Consider the following 26664-nt stretch of genomic DNA (forward strand, 5'->3'; position numbering starts at 1 on the left):
AATCCAGCTGTTATTTACCCCAGACAGAGTTGAAATGCCTTCATGGACAAACCTTCTTGCTGTCTGCTTCTGTCCCTTATGCCTGTAAACTTTGCAGTGGAGTTTTCCCTTTGGAGCTAAAGTCTGGCTACAGCACCTCTAGCAGTTCCTCTTGCTTTCCATCCCACCAACATAGCCCATGTTGATCACATGGCTCAAGCACTTCTCAAGGATTTAAATGAAGACAAAGTAAGCTGAAATCTGTTCTTTTTCATCCCTCAATTGATCAGTTGGCCAAGTGACAAGACCACAGCCCACTAAGCTTGGGAGAGGATGTTGGGGCTCAATTTGGTTTTGTACCTGGTGGCACCTTGAGTCCTTGGAGATGTCCCTTGGCAATCAGTTATGGCAGGTGGAAACCCATGCAATTAGAGAAGAGCAAACACAGGTAAAGTTAGTACCTCTAAAATGGCATCTACATGTAGGCAACAGACTGGGGACCCTCCTGGCTTGTGCCTGAGTATCTGTCTAGACTACCTGACTGTGTTGACTGGATGTCCAGTGACTGGAGCAGGAATCTGGACACCCAGAGGACAGGAAAACACCAACACTTAGGATTCTTCACACCAGACTGAATCCAGCTCTCTGTGCTCTGATGTCTGGTGATGCCTGAGATCTTTTACTAAAACCTACACTCCTCACAGGGCTATGAAACAAGGCACAAATCCTGCTGAAGACCTGTGGCTTTCCAGTATCTCAGGTGGGACCAGGTACCTCCACACAGACAGAGTCCAGCCCCAAGCCTGTCTTCTCTGCTTCTTCCTCTAAGCCAAGCCATGCTGGCCGATGCCATGAAATGCACGGACATGCAGAGCTCAGGATGCCAGGCTGGGCTGGCTGCTGACATGCAGCCCTGGGAACCAGCCATAGGGATGTGGCCACAGGTTCTGTGTGCCACTGACAGCTCTGATACCTCTCACAGCCCAGCCTGGCTCTGAAGAAGGACACAGCAGGATGGCTGGGAAAGGGATGCTTTTTGCAAATGCTACTGAAGCAAAGAGTTCCCACTGTGCTCACAAGGATTCCAGGAGTGGTGTGCTGTCCTCTACTGGGTGAGAGGCATTTTTTTGGCAGCATGAAGGTCTGAACTCTTGTTTTACTCCACCTCTGCATGTTCACTTTTGGAGAAGCCTCTACTCTTTCTGGAATGATGCAGATTTGATGCAGAAGTGGTTTGGAAGCAGCTGTTGGAGCAGACAGAGCCCATTCTCTGCTCTCTCCCCAGGATACCTTGGATTTTCACATCTTCAAAGTACAGAGCCAAGCTCCTGCAGGCTCCAAGGGCCACCTTTGCTCCCAGCATTAGGAACTGCAGGAAATATTTTCTTCCATCCTCAAAAACTCCTCAGATATGTGCCAGGCTAAATCTACACTCTCCCTCTCTCACTATATGGTACTTTGTTTTCAATCTAATACATACATGACCATAAGATCTCCCTGAACAACCCTTCACACTCGCTAAAATGTGTGAAAGACTGTAAATATCCCTGTCAGGTTAATGAAGAGTTAATATTCCTGGGAGGTTATCACTAAAATGGGACTCCTGCCCAGGAATGATGGCTTTATGGGCACAGCTCCACCGTGATGCTTTCTTCAGACCTAGCTGATCTGCCTTCCTCTGTTCAGGAGGTCCATTTGTAGTAAAAATCTATAAATAGTCTGATAGGTTGAAAGAAGAGATGAAAAACTGCCAGTGCTGGGTCATTTAATGTATAGACAAAGACATGTTCACTTCATCTGTCATGTAAACCTCAACTGCTCAAGTTTATCATTCACTGCCAAAAATGCTATTACAGCAGTTTGAGATTAGAAAGACAGTTTTATTCCTCCTTCTGACTGACCTTTGGATGGATTTTTCAACTCGGAAAAAGAAAAAAAAACCACTTTATATGCTCTGAACTGGAGCATAGAAAAGTCTAACACATTTCTAAGTATAGATGTGGTGATTTACAAGGAACTCTTTTTCTGGTCTTTATAAGACTCTGTCTTTCTTCAGCCATGAACAGTGTATTGGTTCTGACAAGGACACCAGGAACTTTTGAGAGCAGAATTATTTATGACTGGGAGTGTGTGATCCAATGGATAAGAAACTAGACTTATTACTCGGCTCTGCCATGGATGTACTGAACAAGAGCTTTCCCTTTCTATGTCTCTTCTTCTCTGCAGTGATGGTACATCAGAGTAAAACCATATTTTCTCAGTACTGTTTTCTAAATAAACCAGTACAGCCAAAGCATCCTGGCAGCACCAGATGATGCCTCCTTGTCCATAATCCCTGCTCCTTGCAGGGTTTTTTGGCAAAGCAAAGTGTCCTCCAAACCAAATACATCCATGTCATCAGGTCGTTGGTGCTCTTTATGAGTCTGGTACCTGAGACCAATCTCAGTTCCTGGTCCTAAAAGTTCACAATAAATTATTTGTATCAAGGTACAGATGGTCTAATAATGGATGATAGACCAGTTGTGTTAAGAGCTGGAAAAGTGATCCATGATCCAAAGAGAGCACAGGTTTAATTGTTTCATTACAGTTGGTCAGCAGCATTGGGGCAAATTCTGTATTTGACTTACCTGAGGCTCTAAGATCCAAGTGCTCAATGGTTCACATCATGCTACTCAACTCAAAAATCTAAAAAAACCCCAGTATTTAGAGCATGAAACCCAGAGTCTGGAATTCCTGGAAGAATTATGTTATGTGGTCATGCAAAGGCATCTGGCTTTGCTCATGGCCAAAAGAAACCTTAAACATAGGTGTGATTAATCTGCTGTGAATAATTTGGCATTAGCGATAGCACTTGCAGGTTCCACTTCCTGATGGTGTTGTCCAAATCTCCCCCAGCCCTTTCCACACCTGCCAAAAATGTCCATGCATACTTTAGCTGCACAGTGGATGCACAGGGGAAGGAAATTTTTTATGTAGAAGGTAGTGAGGTACTGAACCAGGCTGCCCAGAGAAGCTGTGGCTGCCCCATCCCTGGAAGTGTTCAAGACTAGGTTGGATGGGACTCTGAGCCTCCTGGTCTTGTGGAAGGTGTCCCTGCCCATGGTAGGGGGTTAAAACTAGATGGTCTTTAAGGTTTCTTCCAACCCAATCCACTCTAAGATTTCTATAAGTTCTGCGTGAGGGTGAGGTCTCCATAAGCACCTCTTCTTTCAGCATGAGCCCCTAAAACCTCCCACCACTGCCTGCTCACATCATAAAAGTTATCTACAGCTCATCCTCACTACTCTCCCTTCCCGACCCCTCCCCTCTCCCCTGAAGACATCCTTTTTACCAAAACGAGCCGTGGAGGCTCGAAAAAACACTGACGTCAACGTAAAAGTAAACCAAAGAGGTCTGGTTCCTGTATCATCCCCGCGCTGAGCGCCGGGGAACGAGCCCACGGCCACTCGCTCGAGGAATCTGGAGCGGGCTCAGAGCGCAGCAGCTGAGCTTTCTCATTCCGGCCGTGTGAGTACTGGCGTGTTTCGGGCTGGGAGCGAGGGGGGAGAGGGAGGGAGGGAGGGAGATTCACCGGCTGCAGCTTCGGAAGGCAGCGTGTTCCGATCCCGGCTGGGCTGAGAGTTTGGAGGCATCCAGATGGAGATGGGAGTCCTTGCAAGCTGTGTCGGGAGCGGAGCACGTGGGTTTGGGTGCGGGTTGGCTTCACGTGAGTGGGAACAGCACTGAAGAGGATGGAGAGTGTTCTACACCGGGTGCTGGAGGGATACAGGAGGGTTGGGGAGATCAGAGCTGGTGCAAAGGAAAAGAGCATCTCATCGAGGGAAATGCTCGGTTTTCTATAAACTGAACTGATCTATTTGGATGGTAAAGAGCCTTGTGAGGGATTCTGCATGAAAATATGAGTATTTCTGGTAAACTTCCATATACAGATTATTTGTGTCAAGTCCAGCTACACATACACCTGTGCATCCTACAAGTGTCCGTGTATAGAGGTGCAGAGCTAGACACAGGAGTTTTAGACTCAAGCCATGAAAAAGTGATCTGAGAAGGCTCAAAATGAACTTTATATTTTAAGGTTAGGAAGCAGAAAACTTTCCCCAGGGAAATGATATGGAAATGTCCTTACTCTGATTGCTGTGTGGGTGGGGGAAGTGGCTGGGCCAGAGCTGGGATGGCTGAAAGGGATGAATGGCCTGACTAGGTCCATCAGCAAGTCTCTGCCAACTGGGACATGTCTGGCCACAGTACAGCATGGAGAGAGCATCTCCCAGTGTTTACGCAACCCACACTCAGTGGCAGTGTGATGAATTGGCAACGTGGCTCTTCGGACTCATTTCAGCTGTGTTTTGGTGACAGGAGGCGCCTTTTCCTCTAACATTTCTCACATGCCAGGGACAATTGGTCTTCTTCAGCAAAAAGCCAGCCCTTTCCCTGAAATGACAGCTCCTTCTGCAAAGCTAAAACTCCCCCATTCAGAAATAAAACAGTGGGCATACAAGTTTAATCCCTATTACTTGTGCGTGACGGTCCCAATTGAAAACCACCAGGGCAAATACCTCTGTCACACACAATTAGATGCAATGCTGCATCTCAGCTCACCCTGTAAATATCTCCCTGAGCAGCCATGGAAAAAGAGGCAGAAATGCCCACCACCTTCCTGTTGTAGCACAAGCAAGGGCAGAAGCCCCCCTTTGGCAGAAACTTCTTTACTAAGAAATTTTCCATTTCCTTTGTGCACAGATATCTCTGTCAACCCACAGTTAGAAGGAAAATCCCCATCTTCCCCCCATCCTTTCTTACAAGGACACATGGCAACTTAGCAATGCAATTGAGCAGCTACTTTATTAATCTATTTCAGAGCATTTTCCCTCACCCTGCTCAAGCCTCCTTCCCCACATCTCCAGTGCTCTGAGATAAAACACAGACACAAAGCCATTTCTTCCCTCCCCATAGAGCCTAAAGGTGTCAAAAGCACCTAAAAGTCTTTCTTCCCCCATTTTGAAGCAGAAGACAAAGTCCAAGGAAGGAATTGCACGTGAAACATCTCTCACAGCACGTTCCCCCTGAGGCAGAGCAAGCAGAACAGAAGAGACTGCTGAACACAGCAATAAATCCCACCATACACACGTACAACACCACCACAGCTCTGCTCCCCCTTAAGTGCATCATGCCCTTGGGATGATGTGATTCTCACAGGGAACCTGCAGACTGTTCAGGCCCTACATCCCCTTCAGAGGGGGAAAACCAAACTCTGCATTCCAACTTGTCAGAAGGGCTGCAGGATTTTGGCAGTCCACATTTTAAGGGGCTGGAGACAAGTAAAAGGGTATGTTTAGCAGGCAGGTGGTCATTATATTCAGAGAAACCTCACCCATTTAGGAGATGTGAATTTTGATGCCTAAAATCAGGAGCATACAAGTCCCTGAGCTCTTTTTAAAATATGAGACAAAAATTCTTCATGGGAGGAACATTCAAAGTGCACATTTTTTGAACTTCAAATCCAGGTTGGATGGAGCTTTGAACAACCTGGTCTAGTGGAAGATATCCCTGCCACGGAAGGGGGCTTGGAACTAGATGATCTCTAAGGTTTCTTGCAACTACCCAAGCCATGCTGTGGTTTGATGATTCTGTGATTTCCCTTTCCACCCTCACTGTTATAGCAGGTTTCTATAAATGTCCAGTGACCAGGTTTAGGAGGAGGTGAGATTACTTATTACATAAAAGTACATGCTAGTGATCATCCCATGACATCTATGGTAAAATCCACAGCCCCTTCTGAGGAATGTCTGCTACTTCTCAGCCAGCTCATCTGTAAAGGCTGTAAGGACTCTTCCTGCTCTCTTTTGCCTTTCATCCATTTTTTGTCCTTGCATTTTAATTAGTTTCTTTTAGCTGTACATTTTTTGCAGATCACAAATAACTGAGCAAATCCTACTGATGGCTTTGCAGGGAAACACTTCCCATCCAGTAAATCCCAGAGAGGCACAGCAGAGTCCAGCTGAGCATGACAAAGTCCAGAGACAGAAGTAGTTGTGCTGAGGTGAAGGATGAATCAGGGGAATAGAAAAGTGAAGCCCAGAGCCAGAGCAACGAATCAGTAAAGCTGTGGGGGTCAGATGGGATTAGGCTAAGCTGGCTGTGACAGCCAAAGAAATGATGTCACCCAGCAGGATGACACTAACCAGGGATGCTGCTCTTCAGTCTCAGCATGATATTTACTGGGATCGATACACCATTAGTGTATAGACACAGAAGAACTGAATTCTTTATTACCTCTTACACATAATCCATAAAAGATGTACATGTCATCTATCACAGTCTGAAAAGCACCACTACAGCCATTATCACACAACAGAAAGGATGGCTTCTTCCACACTGATGTAAAAAAGATTTACTGTCAAATGTCCCTTCCTCTTCATGGCTCCAGCCACCTTCTCTACAAATACCTGCCAAAAAGATGAGGCTCTGGGAAATGCCCCTAAAGATAAAAATGTAGGGTATGGCTTCCAGTGTGGTGGTCCAGCAGATAGCTTCCCATTTTTGAATGTTCTGAATTTGTCACCCTGTCTATGGCACACCTGGAGAGATGGATTTGGGCCACTTTTTGGGGCCGCCCTATTGTGAGGCTATCACAAGTAATCTTTGGCCCCCTGGATGAGGGCAGGGATGCCTGTGGAGGCTTGCCAAAATTTTGTTTCATTCAGAGCTCCCAACAACTGCAAAGACCTACATCAGAGTAGGTTGTTTGCTGCAGGTAGGCATTAGCAAAGTGAAATGGCACTGAGCTCTGAGCACACCGACTCACACAAAGAGCAGCACAGGCATTTAAACCCACCAGGGTCTTCTCAGAGTGGTAGCTCAAACAGATTCAGTAAAGTGAGTACCTGGGCACAGCAGAACAGGGCACAGAGACGGACTCAGGAGGAAAACCAGCTTCTTGCATGACATGGAGGAGGTTTCTAGCACACAAGTGCAGAGGACAGGAGATTGCTGGAGGTCACCACACCACACAGGGCCACTAGCAACTAGCCTCTCCTCCTAGTGGGATGTATGGTCACTCTCTTGCTGGTCTGGCCATGCTCTAGCAGCTGATCCAGAGCAGAGGAAAGTGAATAGGCAGAGAAAACCTTTTCCTGCACCCATCTCAACAGAGAGGTTAATGCATTATCAGGCTTATCAGGATCACAAAAACACGGAATAATCTGGGTTGGGAGGAACCTTAACGATCACTTACTTCCAACCCTGTTGCCATGAGCAGAGACGCCTCCCACAATCCCAGGCTGCTCCAAGCCCTGTCCAACCTGGCCTCGAACACTTCCAGGGAGATGGTCCAGACTCTCCTCACCTTCACAGTGAATTTCTTCCTCATATCTAATCTAAATTTCTTCCCATTTAGAACCATTCCCCCTTGTCCTATCAGTATCTCTGTGTTCAAAAGGTAGAGAATTATAGAGCAGCTCAGATTGGAAGGGACTTTAAGCGAGACATTCAGCCAGGTGCAATTTCACCTTTATCCCCAAAGTCTTTTTCTGGCAGGATGGAGTCAGAAATCTGAGTTGTCATGCTGGGTTTCACCTGCTTGGCACTCACAGAGCTGCAGTTCCCCGGCAGCCAGGCTGGCTCCTTTTGCCTGGGTTGAATATGCCAAGCAATAGATCTCTGAGAAAAATCCAGGCTGCCAGGCTGTGTTATGCTGTCTCCAGCTACCAATTATGTGGATGAATTGATTGTCGTTAGAGTGATAAAGCAGCACAACAAACGCACTTTCAGGAACCAGGCATTTTTCACACACTGACTTTGAGGCTTCCCGCTGCTTTGATCAAACACACAGAAAATTGTCTGCAGGCTGCAGTGATGTTAGAGACACAGACTTGTGGAGGCTGAGGCAAACCAGCAAGAGGCTTAAAATACACTAATTACTCCACATTTGAGCACTATTGTGCAAGGCAGGTTGCTCAGATGCTTTTTGAAGGGGCCACCATAAAGCTTACTCCGACCAGCAGCCGCCTCGGAGGATACCCAGGACTGAAATAGCAAGGGGAAGATGTCAGGAATCAGAGTCACTGGCAGGAGAGGAAAAGGAAGAGGAGTCGTGCTGCCTCTGTCTCCTGCCTAGTTTAGATCTGTCTCATACCAGGGCTGTTCCTCTCTCACTCACAACAGTATCAAGTTCACCCAGAGAATCAGAACTGCTAAGACGCTGGCATTAGCAATTCCCAACTGTATTATTCTTTGTGAGCAGCTTACCTAAGGAAGTGTAAGATTATTTTAAACACTCTGGTTTATTACTACACCCAGAATGGCTCAAGCCACTGGTTCTTTCCCAAGGGAGTCCAGCAGTGGAGCTCAGCATCTTCCCTCACAGTATTGGGACTGATACATGACTAGCTATGATCAGATAGCATATCTAAAAATACAGAGCCTGCAGTTTATTTTTCTTGGAAAATGGAAAGACACCCAAAGAAGCAGAGCCCAGTTTAGCAATCACAGCAGGCTGGATATTTGTTTTAAAGAAGCCAGCAGAATTTGCCCAAAAGAAGGTGCAATCTGAGGTTGTGTTGCAGTCATGGGATTAACCTGTGGCTCCAGCACTCTGGCTGCTGCTGTGGCTCTAAGTCTGAATCACACAGGACAGGGATGCTGATTGCACATCCTGCCCTAGGAGACACAAGCAATAGGACTCCTCTCACCCAAAGGAAGCCTCTGTGCTGACACAATCATAAACTGGGCTGGTCATGTGGTGCAGACTGGTGTTAATGAACTAAACCGTGTGAGACAAGCCCACCTTGCACCATTCCCGGGGAAGCTGCCACAGACATCTCCACAGCTGTTATCAATTTGCCTTCTGTTGTCTCTTCTGTAGATTAAACAAGACCAGTTCTGCTGGTCTGCCCTGATGGGTCACGTTTGCTGGCCCTCAGGTCATTCCAATTGGTTTGGTTTGGATGTTTTCCAAGGCAGAAACACATCCCCCTTTCATTAGTCAATTTAACACTATTTATTACATGTAATAGTGCTTTTGTAGAAATTAATCCCTCCAGGTGACATGAAAGGCACATCAAACAGCACCTTGAAGTACTCCCAACATAACAAAGATTGAAGCTTTCAGTGCTAAGATGAAGTTACGGAAAGGAATGATTCAGCAGTGACAGGTTGAGCTTTTGCACCTGATAAAAAAATGTGCTTTGAGATCTTAAACACAAACTGGAGTAGGGCCTTGGTCTTCCCTCTATCATGCCATCCACTGCCCACACCTCAGTGAGTTCAAGACCTCACCAGCAGGGACAATCTGGTGCTGTCTATAATCACATCCCAGGATTTCTGAACTGTCATGTTTCCACCTGGCTCAGGTCTCAGCAGGTTTTCTCTGCTTCAAGTGGGAGACAAAAGGGTCCATGACCCCATGGCAAAACATACCACCACATAAGTACCAGCTGGATTCTGCTGCCCATCACCCTGTTACATTTGTTTTTAGGAGAAAATTGATTATTTTAGCATTGCAGTTTCCAGTAAATCACACATGTGATTCCCTCCTTCCCTTCCTGAAATTTTCCAGAGCACTTCTGCACATTGTGCTTAGAGGGATGGTTTCAACCATAAGGAAACTGAGGCATCTCCCCAGAAAATGTGGGGTTTTTTTGTTTTTTGGCCCCTCACACAGAACTTGCTGCAAGGACAGGATCTGTAATTCTAAACAGCTGAGAACACAAAGGAACACACCCCTTCCAAAATAAAAGGAGAAAAAAAAAAGAAAATAAAATCAGAAAATGCACCAGCTTCTTCCAGAGGCAACAGTTTTAGGAATCACTTGTAAGCAAGCAGCAGGGCGGTTGTTGGGGTTTTTTTCTTCCCAAATGGGGCCCTTTCTTTTCTTCCCATTCCTATAGGGCTTTTCATCACTGTGGCATTTCCTATGATAATCCCCCAGATTTATGCTGCCCTGTTCCAGATCAGAGCATTGCTGAGCTCTGTGCACATCTAACAAAAGACAGCCCTGCCCTGAGCCCTTCCAAATCTCTCCAAACCAGGCAAACAAAGGGAATGGGAGAGGAGGATTAACATGTTTGTAGGGAGCAAGCAGGGAGAGGATGTCTTTCTCTAAACCCCTTTTTAGGTTTGTGGGTCAAAGTATCAGATTTTCCAAGTTGCAGGTGTCCTTCCTCCTGGGCTAGGTTATTCACATAGCAAAAAACCCCAAAAGTTGAACAGATGGCCTTGGGAGCCTCCTGCTGCCCCTTTCCAAGTTTGTGGTCACTGCAAAATCAGAGCAGGTGGAGATACCAGACTGGGTCTCAAAGCTTCCCACCATTTCATTGCCATGGGTTTTCAAATTTTCCTCTGGCCTCTGCATACTTGCAGGGCACATCACATCTTGAGTTCAAGGTTTTCTGGCTCAGCCCTGCCACACTGCGCTTCCCACTGCCACAAACACAGGAGCAGAGTGCTGAGAGCTCTCTGGGGGATCTTCAATAATCCAGGACCAAGAATCCTGCCAATTCCTGCTCTGCAGCCTTCAAACCAGAGCTGGGCAAGAACCACTCCACCCAGCACTGACCTCTCAGGGCATGGTGCCCAAGTAATGCCAAAGCCCAAAGCTTATGCAGCTTTCCCCTTCAAGCACCAGTATTCCTGTGTGCCCAGTGACAAACAAAGCCAACAGGAAATACTTTGCTGCAAATAGGGGGAGTTCTGCAGTGAGGTTATGACACTGGACATTGAGTTCTTGGCAATTAGCTTCTGAATCTTTGAAAAAAATAGGGAAAAAAAGAAAGTACAAGAGGTGACTGGCTGTACCTGGATTGGGGGCCAGAAAGGTCACAGTGGGACCCTGCAAAGGATCCCAATGAGGTTTAGATCAGTAGGGGCAGCTGAGACATGACATTTGTTGAGTGGCCAAAGACTCTTGGTAGCTCAATTTGCTGGTGCCTTGAATTGAGGAGCCTCATCAGAACCCTCACATCTGTGAGACCTAAGGTAAACTGGGCAGACTGGGATGGAGAGAGGGATCCTGGCTCACCCTCACAGGGTGCATTTATAACAGGTGAGGGACTTCATACCCCTTGTCATGCAAGAACTGGAGATAGGCAGGACCAATGTGCTCCAAAGCAGTCACTCAGGAAAGACCTCAGGGTTGCCCAGAGGAGCACTCTTTGTGCACTGCAGACACCTTAATTTTTCTTTCAGCTCAACAACAAATTTTCTTTTGCTCAACATCAGCAAAAATGCCACAGTCTAGGGAGAAAAATGGAGGGAAAGCCAGTGGTCAGCAAAGCCAACTCCCAAATATGCAGCAGGCAGGCAGGAAACTAGCTCCTGCTTCCTCCCCCATGCCTGACTCACCCAACAGGAGCCACGACCATCATTTTAGGGCATCACTTGTCTTTCCCTGTCCCTCATCAAACAGATGAATCACAGCTGGATTCCATCAGCAGAAGCCTCATATGGTGAGAGTCTGATCTCCCTCCTTGAACAAACACACAGATGGGGAGTCAGTTCAGAGGCAAGGATACAAAATTGTGATGGTATCCAGCCCTTGCAGTCCTCTGAGGACAGCAAGTGACAGCCCAGTGAGTGTTGGGAAGTGCCTGTGATCCTGAGCAGTTGGCAGAGGACACAGACCATGCCCTGCAGAGCTGCTGATATCAGGTAGGTACCACAGCCTCTAGACCCTGCTGAGGTGCCATCAAAAGAGCCAGCTTGACCATCTTTTGTGGCTACCCACAGTCTCTGTTGCCCATGCTGACAGGTAAAATGCCCTGGGGGCACTGAATATCACTTGGGGGGCAATCCCAGCCCTCCTTCTCCAGAGATAAGTAGTTGACATTTCTTTGTCTATTTGATATTTCTATCCCATCATTGCAGGGAAGGAACGAAAATCATCCCTTAAAACAAATTCTAAGAATTAATAGAGAGAGCGTTGATCTTTTCCTCCAATCCTTCCAGCTACACCTGAGATATAACCAGCATGAATGTCTCAGGGTTCAGATCCCAAAGCAGTCCCAGGATGTCCCACATGTGCATGGCACACCTGGATCACCAAAAGGACAGCAAAGAATGACCTCTCAATAGCCCAGCAGATGAAGCCACATGTTGCTGTCTTTGGCTCCAAATGAGCAAGGGCCACAAGCTGAAAGCCAGGCTGGAGACAGCCAGCCTCAATCTTCAAGGTTCTTTCAACTGGACTTCCCTTGGGTTCTATCAAAAGCACCAGAAAAACCCTGGATCTGCCCACTTCCACAAAGTACCAGCTCAGGAGTCACCAAAGAGGAGTGTTCCCACACTGCTCTCCAAGGGAATACACATGTCACTTCTTTATGACAAGGAAGTGTGGTGGGGTTGAAGAACACCTGACCTAGGTGGAAAGTTCCTACATATTTGGGGAGAGCCCTGTTGCCCACATATTCTCCCCTAAATCAAAGGTGTCTCCTGGAGGGTGGTCCAGTGCAGAAATTTCTCTGCCCCTGGTCCACATGTGAGAACCTACATGGTTCTCTGGGTCAGTTCTGATTCACAGCATCCCATAATAGCCTTGGAGACCACAGGCAATCAAGATTTTATGGCTCATGGGCAAAGCATATCATTGAGACATACACTAATGTTTTCCAGCACTTTTTAAACTCTGAGGATCTTCTAGGGTAGATTTACCCGAAGGAAGAATAATTGGAGAGGGTAAAATGGATGTAAACTCTCCTGAATGCCATTAAATTTATCTGCCATGGTAAAGGGTTACTCACCTGGCAAGCTCACATTATTGCCTCTCCATCAAGCCTGATGCTAAAAAGAGGTTTTCCAGACAAGACAGTGAAGATCCCACCCTTCAGTGTCTTCCATGCAGTGAGGATCCCACTCTTTGGTGACCTCCATACAGCCATGACCTTGGGTATGGACCTCAGTTTTCTGAACTCTGTTTTGTCAATATCCAACACCTTCTTGGGTAAGAATTCTCCTCCACTGCTGAAGAATATAACTCATTTGTGAGGGTCTGTTCAGTGTAACAGAGCCTATATTCAGCTTCCTAAAAACACCCAGGCATGTTTGGACACTGGATTTGGGTCATTGTAGAGCTGGTCAACAGAGACACCTTGAAAACTGATCTGGCCACGTGCCTTGAGCCCATCTCAGCTCTGTTAAAGCTCATTATGCAGTGCCCAATCTTAATCTCTTCTCCCACAGCAGGGGATCAAAGGATGCTCAATTCCTCTTTTTGAATAGGACTGGAAGAGTATACCCTTCTCCTGGCAAAAACAGGACACACCTCCCCAGAAGGATGTGTGGTATCAGCTTTCTCTCCGCCTTCCTCAAGAGCTGTCTGGCCTCCTGCTTTTCTGCACTGTGCCACAGAAGACTATTAACCAGAACCCTATTCTACATGGCAAGGTTAAGGGATTGCTAGGAATTACCATGGGCTAGTAGCATCCTTCCATGTCATAATTATTAGTCCTTCTACATGATGATTTTGACTGAGGCAATACCTTCTTCCATCTACAATCTCACTCCAATATTTAATACTGTTGTATATTCAATGAACAAGCTTGAAAATTTTCCACTTACTAAAGCTTTACTATTTTTTTTTTCTGCCTCTTTTGCTCCCTCTGGGAGGGTGAGAAATGACTGAAAATCAAGAGATGATAGAAGCTCTTCATTTATCAGCTATGGTTGCAACTCCTCCTGAGGTTGAGTGTGGGAACCGGGTCTGGGATAAAGCATGGCCCAAAGCCCGGATGCGCCTTCTCCACCTTAACAGCAGCATCTGCTTCCCAATATGGCATGTTCTGCACTATCTCAGGCACAACTTGAAACTTTGCAGCTGTTGCCACTCAGAGCCTAGCTCTAAATCCAGCTAGGAGGGAGAGGCTGGGATAGTGGGGGAGTGCAGGGCACTGATTATCCCATGCACAGGGATGGGAACACAGCTCTCATGTATCATGTGGAAGCATAAAACCAAACCAGTCCTCACATAGGAAGGACCAGACAGTCCCAGAGAAGGTGGATAGAGTGCAGGTACCAACAGCTCATCCTGGAGAGAAGTATTTTCTTTCTTACAGTCTCACAATTCTAACTCCAGAGAGCGATTCCTTAAATATAAAAATTTTTTGGCAGGCTGGGGGAAACTTAAGCATTTGCCACCATAGGCACTGAGATTGATAGTCATAGAAGTCTATAATGATCTGGGTTGGAAGAGACATTAAAGACCATCTAGCTCCAAGCCCCTGCCATGGCAGGGACACTTTCCACTAGACCAGGTTGCTCCAGGTCCTATCCAGCCTGGCCTTGAACCCTTCCAGGGATGAGGCAGCCACAGCTTCCTCCAGGCAACCTTTGCCAGAGCCTCAGTAGGGTCCATGTTCACCCACCCTGCCCAACATTAGACCATGGGTTGGTTTCTTCTCTTTGTTCTTACCCCTGTTAAACTTCCAGGATGGAGGGAACTGAAGGCACAATGATCACCCAAACAGTGGTGCTCATGAAGATTTTCCTGCCACACTTGCCTCTCAAGCATAAGGAAGTGAGAAACAAATGAAAGTTCAGTCATATGCCTGAGATAGAGGGCAGTTGTGGAAGGCTGGATGCCTGGATTAAGGGGCTCATACAACCAAGAAGGATGTTCCTGAAACAGAGGAACAATCTGCTCCTCAATGTGAGGAAACTCAAAATAGAAAATCAATAAAATAACCAGACAAAAAGGATCAGCTCAGTCTTCCTGGGAAAGATCCAAGGGTGAAAAAGTAATTCCAGAAAATGAGGTCAACCTTCTCTAATAACCATAGCTACTGTTTGTGCTCCAGTGAGACATGCATGTGTGGAGTTTACCTCTCCTCTATTTATGGATTTGGCCTCTTGACCTGGAATTCAATGCCTCTCAGTTGATCCTGTCGTGTTGTGACAGGCCATATCCCGCGTGTTTATTGCATTGGCACCAGTGTTGTCTTTATCTAAAGTGTGATGCAGGCCAGGGCTGATACTAAAATCCAGCATCCATCCTCTCCGTATTTCTAAACAACTAAATTTGATGTAAGCTCTCACATTTTTTCTGCCTTTTCTCCCAAAATAAATCTCTAAAGCTACTGAAAAGTTCCTAGGGAGAACATCTGTGCAAACCCCAAAAAAGATTGGGTTTTGGTACCCAGTTTAGAGCAAGAAGTGGGACTTGAGATGGAACTTGGGGGATTTTGAGTCCTTAGGGCATCAATAAGCAGAGATGTCTTGAAAGCTTCTCTTTGGCTATGTGATTTGAACCCATCTGAGTAATGGGATAATTCATTATGCTTTGTCCAATGTCAGTTTCTTCTCATGTAGCCAAAGGTGTAGAGATACTTAAATCCCCACTCTAAGAGAGACCTGACACCCACAATGACTCTACCACCAGTAGGGAAGGGCTGTATGAGGATGGAAGAACATGTTGGAGGGCTCCCTGGACAGATCTCATTATCTCCTCTCCCAAATGACTGCAGGCAGCACTACCAAAGTGTGCAGGGTCATCCTTTGATTCCCTGTGCCAGGGGTTTTCTCAGGGTCTGGACAGCTGGGTTGATTCAAAGTATATCACAGGCTTTGTGGCATTTGGTTCAGCACCTTCTTACAGCTGCCAGGGATGCTTCTCTCTAATCCAAATTCACATCAGGAAGATGAAAAGAGGGGTCTTTTCCTCATGTCACACATGGTGGTGACATTGCAGTAGCCTTGAGCTGGCAAGTTCCCAGCAAGGAGATTTTGTTCCCACAGAGACACAGGAAAATTGACCTGGGGGCCGCAACATCAATTTTAGTTTACTAGAGAAGTTCAGGCATTAGCACCATGAGTACGGCTGGAGCCCTCTTCAGCATTTACAGCACTTCATAAATTTCAGAGAGACTTAGGGCAAGGAGCCAGATGTTTGGGGAGAAATTCTGAACACTACAGACAAGTGGAAATTTTTTTTTTTTTTGGTAGTGTATATTTTTTCCCATTAGTTGCAAGGCTATATTTAGAAGAGGCGGGGGGGGGGGGAGAGAGAGAGAACGCAAGAGAGAGATTAGGCATTTCTTCATATTCTGTAGTCACTCCAGTTGTTCTGCTTGTAGGAACAGATGTCTCTTTCCTGGGCTGATAGCAGTCAGGTCCACAAGGAAACTTTCTTACTGGCAGCTTCGCTAACATAGAAGGGAGATCGGGACAGAGGTAAGTCAGTCGGTCATGCAGGAATACTCTGCAGGGACCATTGCAGGGAATGCTTTGGGATATTGGTCAGAGACAAAGAGGGGGGCATGGGATCGGAGACAAGAGGGGGCCAGGAAAGATTTGCTGGACATAGGACTCCAAGTCCTGGCTATGGCACCACAGAGCCCTGGATGGGGTGGGAGAGGAAAGGGTCCTGCACTGAACACGTGGATGAGCAGCTCAGGAAGTCTCTGGATCTGCCCATGCAGCAGGTGTGGAAATCCCTTGTGAAGTGCCTGACCTGAAAAGCCAGGCTGTGCCAGCAGCTAGCAGAGGCTGCAAGGAGCTTCTCCCTTGTGACTTTCTTTGCTCTTGGGATTTGGAGCAGTATAAGGATATTTGGTTGCTCTTCAAGGAGATGGAGAGTTATGGGAAGTGTGCAGACTTGCAGGCTTTTCCTTCTTGAAAAGTACTGTGACAGCTCTTGTGAAGAGGGGGATGATGTCGTTTGTACATGTGTACTCCCAGGCATAATTAAATTTTGGTGAAATGCATTCAGGAAGGTTTTGGAAGCGAGAAGAGATGATGCACTACCTGGAATGGAGTCAGCTGCAAGTGGGGGTGTTTTACCTGTTTGGCTCGCCAGCAGGGTGCAAGCTCAGCTCTAGGAAAGATGCTGTCTTCCCTTTCTAAACCCACTTGTTGGCTCAGTAGAAGGAGAAAGCAGACCCTTTCAGAAATGCTCCCTGTTTTCACAGCAACACATTCACTGACAGCACAAAGTTTTTCTAATTTAACCCAGTGAATTCAAAATTTGTGAAACCCTGAAGGCACTGTGGGGTCTGCACAGCATTGTCATATGTGCCTTGCTAAGGAAACTACAGAAACCGGTCTTCCAAAGGGTTAAGACATGGTTGTCCATCCTGGGATGCCTCAAAAACTGTCTGCTCCCTAACTGGGTCTCCTATCTCTCTGCATTCCCCAGGCCAAGACCACACATGGCTCTGTGCCTCAGTTTCTTCCTGCAGCCAAGAGAGCTTGAAGTGAGTGCTGGGAGGCAGAGCTGGTAGACCTGAACCCTCTGCATCACCCCTGCATCCCTACCTGCACTGGTGCCCTGTGCTCCCTGGCGTGTGAGCATTGTTTCACTAGTTCTGCATTCCCTGGCTGTGCAGAAGCCCAGGTATTTCACCAGCAGTAGAACTCTGCTGTTGTTCTTCTTTTACTGCGCTTCTCAGCTTCTTGCCAAAGGGCAGAGCAAGCAGGCAGCTGAAGGCAGAAAGAGGAGAAAGTGCTCAAAGTGTGCTAAATTTGCAATTAAAAATTTCCTTCTTCAAAGCAAGCAGCAGTACACATGCCAGATACTGTTTTTGCACTTGCCTGTGAAGTTCCTGCATGTGCCTATATGGTAATTTTCACTGCACGGTTCTCCTTGCACACAGCCACAATAGCTGTTATTCCAAACTGACATTTCTAGCACTTTGTCTCAGGCACCCTGGAAACGCTCGATGGATTACTGTAATCCCTATAAAATCAAACACATTTTTCTTTTACTGTTACAACCTCCCAAGAAGACAGGCTCAAATCCATCTTTACTGGCTGGACCCATAAGAGTCCAAATCTGTACATTTTGTTTAAGATGTAAGATTTTTTTTTTAAGAAAGTTAATCATACTGGAAAAAAAATCAGCCAAAAATATGTTTTCCCCTCACATATAATGGTCCACAAGGGACAGAGAGGGACACACTCAGGAAGTCATGCTCTGATTTCTCTGAAAGTAACAGAGCTGGAAACACACAGCACCTACTGCAGAGATGTCACTCCATGCTCCCTTGTGACAGATGGCACTTGGTATGAGCCCTGACAGGATATGAGATATTGGTCTTTTAAATGCTAGCAGCATGATTGATAAAGCATTCACCAAGACACTTAGCATTTCTGTCACTCCAAGGCCAAGATCTGATAACACAGAAAAAAGGGACATGAAAGATAGTGGTATTGATAAGGCCTCACAGACATCCAAATGTTTCAGGTGTGGTATAAACAAGCAAAAGGAGGCAAATCCCCTTTATTATTACCTTTATTATAGGTGACCAGTACTAGCAAGCCTCATCAGAAATGTGCTGGGGACCTCTAGGTGCCCACCACTGCTGGTGGATATTTGTAGGTCTGGAGAGGCAAAGTGTACAATCCCACTTCTCCTTTTTCTTGCACATGCACATCTGGGCTCTTTCCTTCAAAGGCTGAGGCATTGCTGCTGCAAATGGCCATAGGGAAGGTGTAAATTCATAAGAAATCTGCCAGTATGTGAATTTCCTCCTCTGTATATCTGGGAGCTTCATTTCAGTTCTTTTCATGCATGCTCAGGACAAGGGCTGAAGGAAAAACCATGCAGACCTTTCCAATTTTTAAATAGATTGTCTCTGGGGTGTCCAGGACTGTGATCTGTCACCTGGTTTTAAGCAGCAGGTTCAAGCCTGGATGCAGAGAGTTGGCATTTGGTCCAAGCCAAGTGGCATCAGTCCCATCTGGGTCACTTTGCTCTGTGGAGAAGAGGAATGCACTTTGGAGAGTTGTGCTCTCCCTCGTCTAACTGGCAGTGATCCCTCATGGCCCAGGGTGACCTGCTGGACTAAATCATTGCTTGGGCACCCACAGACTATTTATTGTCCCAAAATGAGCTCGGGATGCTTTGAAGGTGAGGTTCCTCACCTTCAAAGGATGTGATTTTGGCCTTGGGCCCATGGAAAGCACAGGATCCACCCATGTGTACACACAGCGTTGAACTCAGTGTGGTGGGTGGAGCTCAGATCACAGCACAGAGCAACATCCATTGCTCATCCACAGCAGGGCCTTGGAGATGAAGGAGCACAGAGAGGCAAACTGGGAATCTCAGGCAGGAAACAGCTCAACAGCACATCAGCAACATCAGCCCAACAACCAGCATTGCATCAGCCTCCACACGTCCTCAGTCTGTGATTGCTTACAGGTCATGAAGGATTACCCCTATGCCTGAGATGAGACATACAAGTTTTCCCTCTTGCCAGATGGGAAATCCGATTCTCATGGCCAACATTATAGATTCAAAAGTCAGTGTGGGGGGGTTAATCTCTCTTGGCCTTGAGAGGAAGCTGTATGAGGAACAGGTGAGGTCACTTGGTCAGTTCAGCCTGGAGGAGACTGAGGGGAAACCTGATTGAATTTACAACTTCTTTATGAGAGGAGGGGCAGGCACGGATCTCTTCTCAGTGGTGACGCGAAGTAATGGCCTGAAGTGGTGTCCAGGTGGGCTTAGATTGGATATTAGGAAAAGGTTTTCACCCAGAGGGTGGTTGGGCACTGGAACAGGCTCCCCAGGAAAGTGGTCACAGCACCAAACCTGATAAAGCTCAAGGAGCATTTGGACAAGGCTCTTGGGGATGGTCCAGTGGCAGGAGTGATGATCATAGGAGTGGCCCCTATGATCTTTCTGGGTCCCCTCCAACTCAGGATATTCTATGATTCTGTGATTCCAGACAAAAGCTGTAATTCAGCACATCACCATTGAAACCACCAGACAAAGTAGGAATTGCTGGCCATCACACTCTTCATGACACATGGGCAAGCAGGCCATGGCTAAATAGTGCCAACACCCAGTGATTAGCTATCATCTGTCCCAGTCAGGCTGGTTCTCCCATGGTTTGGCATAAATTATTTCTCTTCAGGAAAACAACAAGAAGCAGGCAATACTCCTTTTTTCACAGAAAGCATCCAGCCCTGTTTGCTGTGTTTCAATGCCAAAGCAATTGTGAATTTGCAGAGAACAAGATCTAAATGAAAGGATGTGTGGCAGAGAGTGTTAACAAATGCATTGCAGGTTCCCATTAGAGGAAACAAGGATCACTCTCAGTGCCTGTTTGTGTGGTTGTCAGCTCTGATTTCCTCCATCCTCCTAATGTTTTTCAATCTGCTGCCTAATTTCAACTAGAATTTGGCAGAAGGGAAAGATCACCTCAATTTTCAGGAAATTAGGCAGCAAAGAAAGGAGAAACTCAAACAAGTGTCAGAGCCAAGGGAAGAGCTGGAATGTGAGTGCTCATTAAGGCAGCCAAGTGTCCACATGGGAAAAAGTTATAATAAGCATCTCAAGCAGGGCAAAGCATTCCCTCAGCCCTGCAAGCCACTGTGAGACATGAGACTGCAAGAAATCAGGTGTCATTTAATCTGGCACTCATAAAACTATGTGTTTTGTGTCTCCAAAGTCCCTTTTATGTCCATAGCATTGGAGGGGAAGGAATAATCCAGCTCTGCTCTGGATTTGGCTATTTCCTACTGCAATTCCCCAGAAGGTGAATGTTTCACACACTTGTTCCAGCCACCCTCAGACTTGGAGGTTTAAAGGAGACCTCAATGCCCAGGAATCAAGTGAGAGCAGAGATCTGATGCCCACAAAAATGGGATCTTACCTAGCCCCATTGCTGCCTCAGAGTAGAATCTGTCTCCCCCATAATTATCTCCCTCCTCAAGGGCCAGATGGGCACCAGCTTTTTCCTTTCAGCAGCTGGATTCATTCCCTTTCTCTCTCTTTCTCTCTCTGTTCCCCCTGTCAGCAAACCCACCCTCCCCAGGCTGAGCAAGAGACACAGAACAAGCCCTACCACGTATAGGGCAAGGTCGACATGCACAAAAACACCATATTTGGCCAATTTGAGCCAGAGTTGAGTGAGAGCTTGCCAGAAGGAGAACCATACAATTTAAATTGAAAGAGAGTGAGTTTAACCCTTCATTTATAAATATGATGATAAATCACCCAGGGAACTTTAAACACGGGAAGGCTGCAAAGCTAAACACGCACTGCTGCCACCCCAGGCAGCAGAATAACACCAGCAGGCAGGACAGGGTGAGTGGAACAGGGAGGATGATAGAGGAGCCAGGTTGCCATATCAGATGTTCCAGTTCAGGACAGGGAGATGAGAAAATCTGAAGCTGTTTATACTAAATTACACTCGTGCTTGTTAACGTCCTTTTCAGCTTTCCAGTCCCAGTGTGTGGCTCTGGTGTTCTCTGGGTCTGCACACAGAGATCCTTTCTGCACACCAATAAATATTCCTTCTGGCATGCAGTTAGGACAAAGCTCAGTTGTCTGACCTGCCTTTTCTTTTGTATTCCATTACTTGAATTGCTGAGCCAGATACAAAAGTCCCCTGGGCTAAGGAAGTGAACCCCACTAATTTCAGCAAGGTCAGGGTGAGGCTAAAGGCTGTCACCAAACACACAGCTCGGTGAAGTGGAATACAGGATGATCAAGGATCTCCTCCCGGAGCAGACATAACACTGAGCTGCCCATGCTAAGTTAACAAGTGTGATGCCAAGCAGTGAGTGAGAGAGGGAAGAATCCACAGGGCCTGTTTTCAGTGACCATCTGTTTCCTATTTGGCCCAAGAATGATGGAACTGATTGCATCACACAACAATGGGAAAGTCTTTCAGAGCAGGTTCCCCTCTCCCAGTGCTGAGCAGGGACCTTTATCAGAACAAGGGAAAGCAGGTCAACTTCCATCCTCTGTCCCTCCCTTTATCCTATTTCTATCCAGATGCCTGCTGTACTTTTAAGGAAATTCTACCCACAGTCTCCCATCCAGACAGACAAAATCCAGCCTGAGAGGTATAATATAACAGCATAGACCAACTGGCACGGTCAGACAGCACTCAGAAGGATGTGTGTTTACCCATCCTGGGCTTCGCAGACTGCCAGCTCCAAGAAACAGGGATTGCTTGGAAATCTGGGGGGCTGAGAGCTCAGTTAGGTATGAAGTAGGCTAAGCTCCAAGCTCTTTGAAGATTTTAGGAAGGGGGTTAACCCGAAGTTTATTTGCTCTGTAAGTAAAGGTGGTTCTTGCAGTTCTGCATGAGCTCATGCCATAGCCACAAGTAATAAATAGTGCAAAACACAGCAGAATAAAGGTTTGCAGAGGCTGCAGAGCTTCTCATTAATTTAACTATGCCCCTCACTGACTTCCATATACCATCACGTCATGGTGATAGGTAGCTGAATAGACTCACTTTAACACCTGCATGAGTATGTCTGATGGTAGAGAAAGAGAACTGGTTGAGATAATATTTGGACTCAGAGAGAGGAAGAATTCAAAATCTTTGGAAATGTTTAGCTTTGCTCAGACACAAGGTCAGGTTGCCTTTCTGCGCTGCAAAATGGGGCAGTGTACCTTTCTCACAGGCTTGGAGTCCCACAATGGAAAAATCCTTAGCAGCTGTAAACTGGGGGTTTGGTCCAGCTCCATCTCATTAAAAGCACTAAGACAAATTCTGTTGCATTGCTAGTCCAGTTCTCCATCCTTTCTGCTTGTGAGCCATGAGATGAGAGCAGTCCCACAAAGAAAGGAAGAGGCCATTCACCCAAACATCCATCAGTAACAATTTGATTAGAGGAAGATTTTTCCCACCACAGCACAAGAGGCAGCTTTTCCACAGACTGTCAGGGAGGAAATCTTCAGGATTAATTGAATTTGCCGGGACTTCTCTCATGTAGTTGTTTGGATTTTGAGTTCAGATAGGGCAGCAATGGACTGAGAAAGCTTTAATGCAGCACTTCTTTGCTTATTCAATTTGGCAAACACAATGTTACCTGTTGTTTTTCAGCAGTTTACAGTATCTGGAGTTTATTTCCTTGCACATGTGGCATCATAGAAAAGGTGACTATGTAAGCCAGAACATTGTATATGCTGATTATTTTAATTTTCTATTTGTCTGTAACATGCTCTACATCCCTCAAAAGCATTGTGAGGATGAGGAATGTATTGAATGTATTTGGAATTGCTGATTTCATTGAGACAAGAAAGGCAAAATAAGATGAATATCAGGTGTTTGTGATAAAGGATCTCAGACTGAAGAAAAATCTCCCAGAGGAGGCAAGCTACAAACAAGATGCAAAATCATAGCAAACAGCCAGTGCCAAGGAATTACAATGAGAAGACAAATGCAGGTGCAATTAATACAGTTTAGTGCAAGCTCAAGGATGGGATGGGTGATTTTGTCTTCTCCCCTTGCTCAGCTATGCGTCTGAACACAGATAAACAAGCTCACACTGCACTCCAGAGGCATCAAAGTCTTTCTTTATTCCTTGGCTTCCACAGCGCTCCTCTTGATAGCATCTGCAAAGAGAAAGCTGGGAGCAGATCCAGGCATCTGTTCATTTCAGTTTGTTTTCGTAATTAAAGAGTGAAACAAACAAACAGAGAAGATGGTGACAATTTTAGGAAATCAGCAGAAAACAGGCCAGGGTTCTGCATTCTCCCCATGCATATTTCTCAGGTGCCAGACTTTGCAACTCCATTACCTTCAGCCTATTTTGGGGCCAGTTTTTCCTGGTTTTCTCTGACAGTGTGCTTGGCACAAAATGTAAAGAGACAAGACTCTCCCTCAGGAGTCTGCAGGCTCAGTCAGACCCAGACAAAATGCCATGAACATGTGTGCTACTTTGGCTGCCACCAGAGCTCAGTGCAGGGTGAGGTAATCTGGTCATTCCCAAAACAGATGATGTTCCAATGTCTGGTTTCTGCTCTAGATGGTCTAGAGATAAAAGGAGACAGAAATTAGCATTGTTCCTCTTTGCCCAGTAGTTCTTTGGGGCATTACAGGTGGCCTGACCCTAGGCTTCAGTATTTCGGTCCTGCAGTGTATTCTGGCACTGGGTTGGATATCAGGAGGGCTTTATGTTTGAGCACCAGCCATTCCAATGGACAATTCAACTCCTTGGGCTTCAGTGGCTACCTAAATAAAACAAATTGCCATTTGATTGGAAATAGCCTTCTGAGCTCAAGGACATTTAAAACCAGCTTTTTCCTTCGAATCACTTCCACAGACTGAGAGGCAAGAAGAAACTAGAGCAATCCCCAGATTCCAGGCCAACAAACCCAAGATCCATCATGATGGCAAAGTCACTTCCCCAAGAATTTTCACACCTGGTCTTCTAAATCCTCAGTCCTAATCTCTGCTTTTTCTCAACAAATGTTCTGCTTCACTCACACCTGGCTTGAATGAACCAAGCGGAGTAATCACAACTAGTCTGTATCATCCCATGAGAACTCTTGTTCTTGAATATTGACTATTGGCCAAACACTGGTGAGACACATTAGGAGTGTTGCAGGAAATGCAGAGACATGGTGGGCAGGCAGAGGAAGTCTTTGGCACTCATAAGGCAGGCTCAGAGCTGCTGTGGTGTTCTCTGGACCCAGTTAGTATTCTCCCTGCAAAACATTTTCTTTTGGCCAGCAGGGACTCTCCTCAGAATCCACTTTTCACTTTTGTCCTAAGTAGCTTCCTCCTCCATTTTGTACACAGCCACCAACAGCTTGAAGCATCTCACAGGTCCCTCTTCCCGATCCCCATAAGCAAAAAGTATTAGAGGAGAGGAAAAAGAAGCTGACAGAGGATGGGGTATGCTTGGAGCTGGACATCCAGACTCCCTCAGCAATTCCAGACTTCCCAGCCCAGGCATACTGCAGTTCTGTGAGCACTGGGAGATGTGTTTGCAGCTCCTTGTCTCCCAGTCCTTCTGCATTTGGCTCATTGGTAGCAGGGATTTCAAACCCTCATAAATCAAGTCTTTCAGCATCATTCTCTGCTGATCCAAGCTGATTTTTTTTAACCTCAAAGCCCTGCCCAGCCACTTTGAGATATTCCAGACGTTTTTCAACCATTTATTTTTATTGAAACCAGCCAAGTCTCTGTATATACTGGGTCTTTTTTTTAAAATCATTTTAATATACAAATCAGTTTAAAATAGTGTATAAGTCAGGAATGATTTGCAAATTAAACTGTCAGACCCTGGCAGGACTAGTGGCTGACGCTCTTAGTTTGAAATCTTCCGGCTGCTGTTGCTGTGAACACAGATCTCTAGAAGATGCCACACAACCTGCTTCTGCTTTCTCCGAAAATTCAGCCTTTCTCTGATTTCATGGAAATCTTACAGCTTCTGAAAACACTGCTGCATGTAACTCTAGTGAGATCACCTGCCTAAGGCAAGGGATATTATATTTTAGGAATAAAATGCTGGGGTTATAGTTATGCAAAAGTCTTCTGGCCTTAAAACCATTTTTGTACAAGGAAGAGGAAGAGAAACTTGAAGTGTGTGTCTTCCCTAAAACATGCATCTGGAACCACAGGAATACACCAATTATAAGCCCAGGTATTTTCCTTGTGAATATTAGTAATCCCATATTGGTAGACAGGGATCTACTACTCAGGATGTGCAAATATCTTGGTTAAAATGTTTTTAAGTGACAAGATTTGGAGCCCTAAGGAATTCATCACTATACCTCTGTTTTTTTTCTTCCAGATTGTTGGAAGTCAGTGACCATGCCGACCTCCTCCACTCAACTGCCAGCCCTTGACTCTATCAACTCCACCGAGCAACCTAACTCCAACATCAACTTGTTCTCCAAGTTCATCCACTCAGACGAACAGCTATTCACAGATTTTTATAGCCTGTGGATTGTCCTGATGGTAGTCAATGCCATCATTTTCCTGGTGGGTGTTGTGCTGAACAGCTTGGCACTGTACGTCTTCTGCTTCCGTACCAAGACAAAAACCACCTCTGTTATTTACACCATTAACTTGATTGTAACTGATCTCCTGGTGGGCTTTTCCTTGCCTGTCCGGATCATCATGTTCTACAGTGCAGGGGATTGCAAGAATTGTTCCTTGGTTCACATCTTTGGCTACTTTGTCAATATGTACTGCAGCATCCTTTTCCTGACGTGCATCTGTGTTGACCGCTACCTGGCAATAGTGCAGGTGGAAGCCTCACGTAAATGGAGGAACCCCACCTGTGCCAAGGGGATCTGCATCTTCATTTGGATCTTTGCCACTGTGGTGACTTTCTCCATCCTGACCATGGCGATAAGGTTTGCCGAGTGCTGCCTCTCCAAGATCCTGGTCCTGATGGTCTGTGAGTACTTCTTCCCCCTCATCATAATCATCTTCTTCACCACCAGGATTATGTGTGCCCTGTCCAAACCCAGCCTCATGCACCAGAGTCGGGAGAGGAGAATGAGGGCTGTGCAGCTCCTTATCACCGTCCTCATCATCTTCATGATCTGCTTCACTCCTTTCCACGTGCTACAGGTCGCAATCTCCATCAACCCAGACATGCCCCACAACGTCAGCCTCCTCGTCTACCACGTGACAGTGACTCTGAGTAGCCTCAATAGCTGCATGGACCCCATTGTCTATTGCTTTGTCACCAATAACTTCCAGTCAACCATGAAAAACATCTTCAGGAAAACCGAGCCAGAGCAAACTAATGCAGACATCCTGGGTATGAACAAGAACTCCAAGGGCTCCAACGCAATCATCGCCTTCTCAAACACAATAGCAAGCCCTCTGAGCTTGCCATCACCAAGCAGTGTCCAGATATAACCCACATCTGATGGGACACGTTGCAGTAAGCCAGTGATGCTGGAATATTGATAGGATGCACAATACTATAGTTATTGAACTCTTTGTGGTTTAGGCTGAGGTTCAGACTGACAGTGGTGGAATTTATCCCCCA

General features: G+C 46.2%; 1 protein-coding gene across 4 annotated transcripts; it reads left to right on the forward strand.

Moving 5' to 3' along the window:
* The first annotated feature begins 3408 nt into the window (after positions 1-3408).
* On the forward strand, positions 3409-26664 carry GPR20 (G protein-coupled receptor 20). 4 transcript variants are annotated; one of them, XM_088061056.1, is made up of 3 exons: positions 16025-16137; positions 17102-17299; positions 25450-26664. In XM_088061056.1, the coding sequence occupies exon 3, from the start codon at positions 25470-25472 to the stop codon at positions 26529-26531; it is 1062 nt and encodes a 353-aa protein (XP_087917182.1). In that variant the 5' UTR covers positions 16025-16137; positions 17102-17299; positions 25450-25469; the 3' UTR covers positions 26532-26664. The 4 variants fall into 4 exon arrangements, with proteins under 4 accessions (XP_087917196.1, XP_087917182.1, XP_087917186.1 ...); XM_088061060.1 differs by having other exon boundaries at positions 17102-17159; XM_088061070.1 differs by lacking the exons at positions 16025-16137; positions 17102-17299 and adding an exon at positions 3409-3486.

The sequence above is a fragment of the Pseudopodoces humilis genome, chromosome 1 (assembly GCF_049639895.1).
Source record: "Pseudopodoces humilis isolate 2021_Gansu_Grassland_sample_001 chromosome 1, ASM4963989v1, whole genome shotgun sequence".
Lineage (NCBI taxonomy): Eukaryota > Metazoa > Chordata > Aves > Passeriformes > Paridae > Pseudopodoces > Pseudopodoces humilis.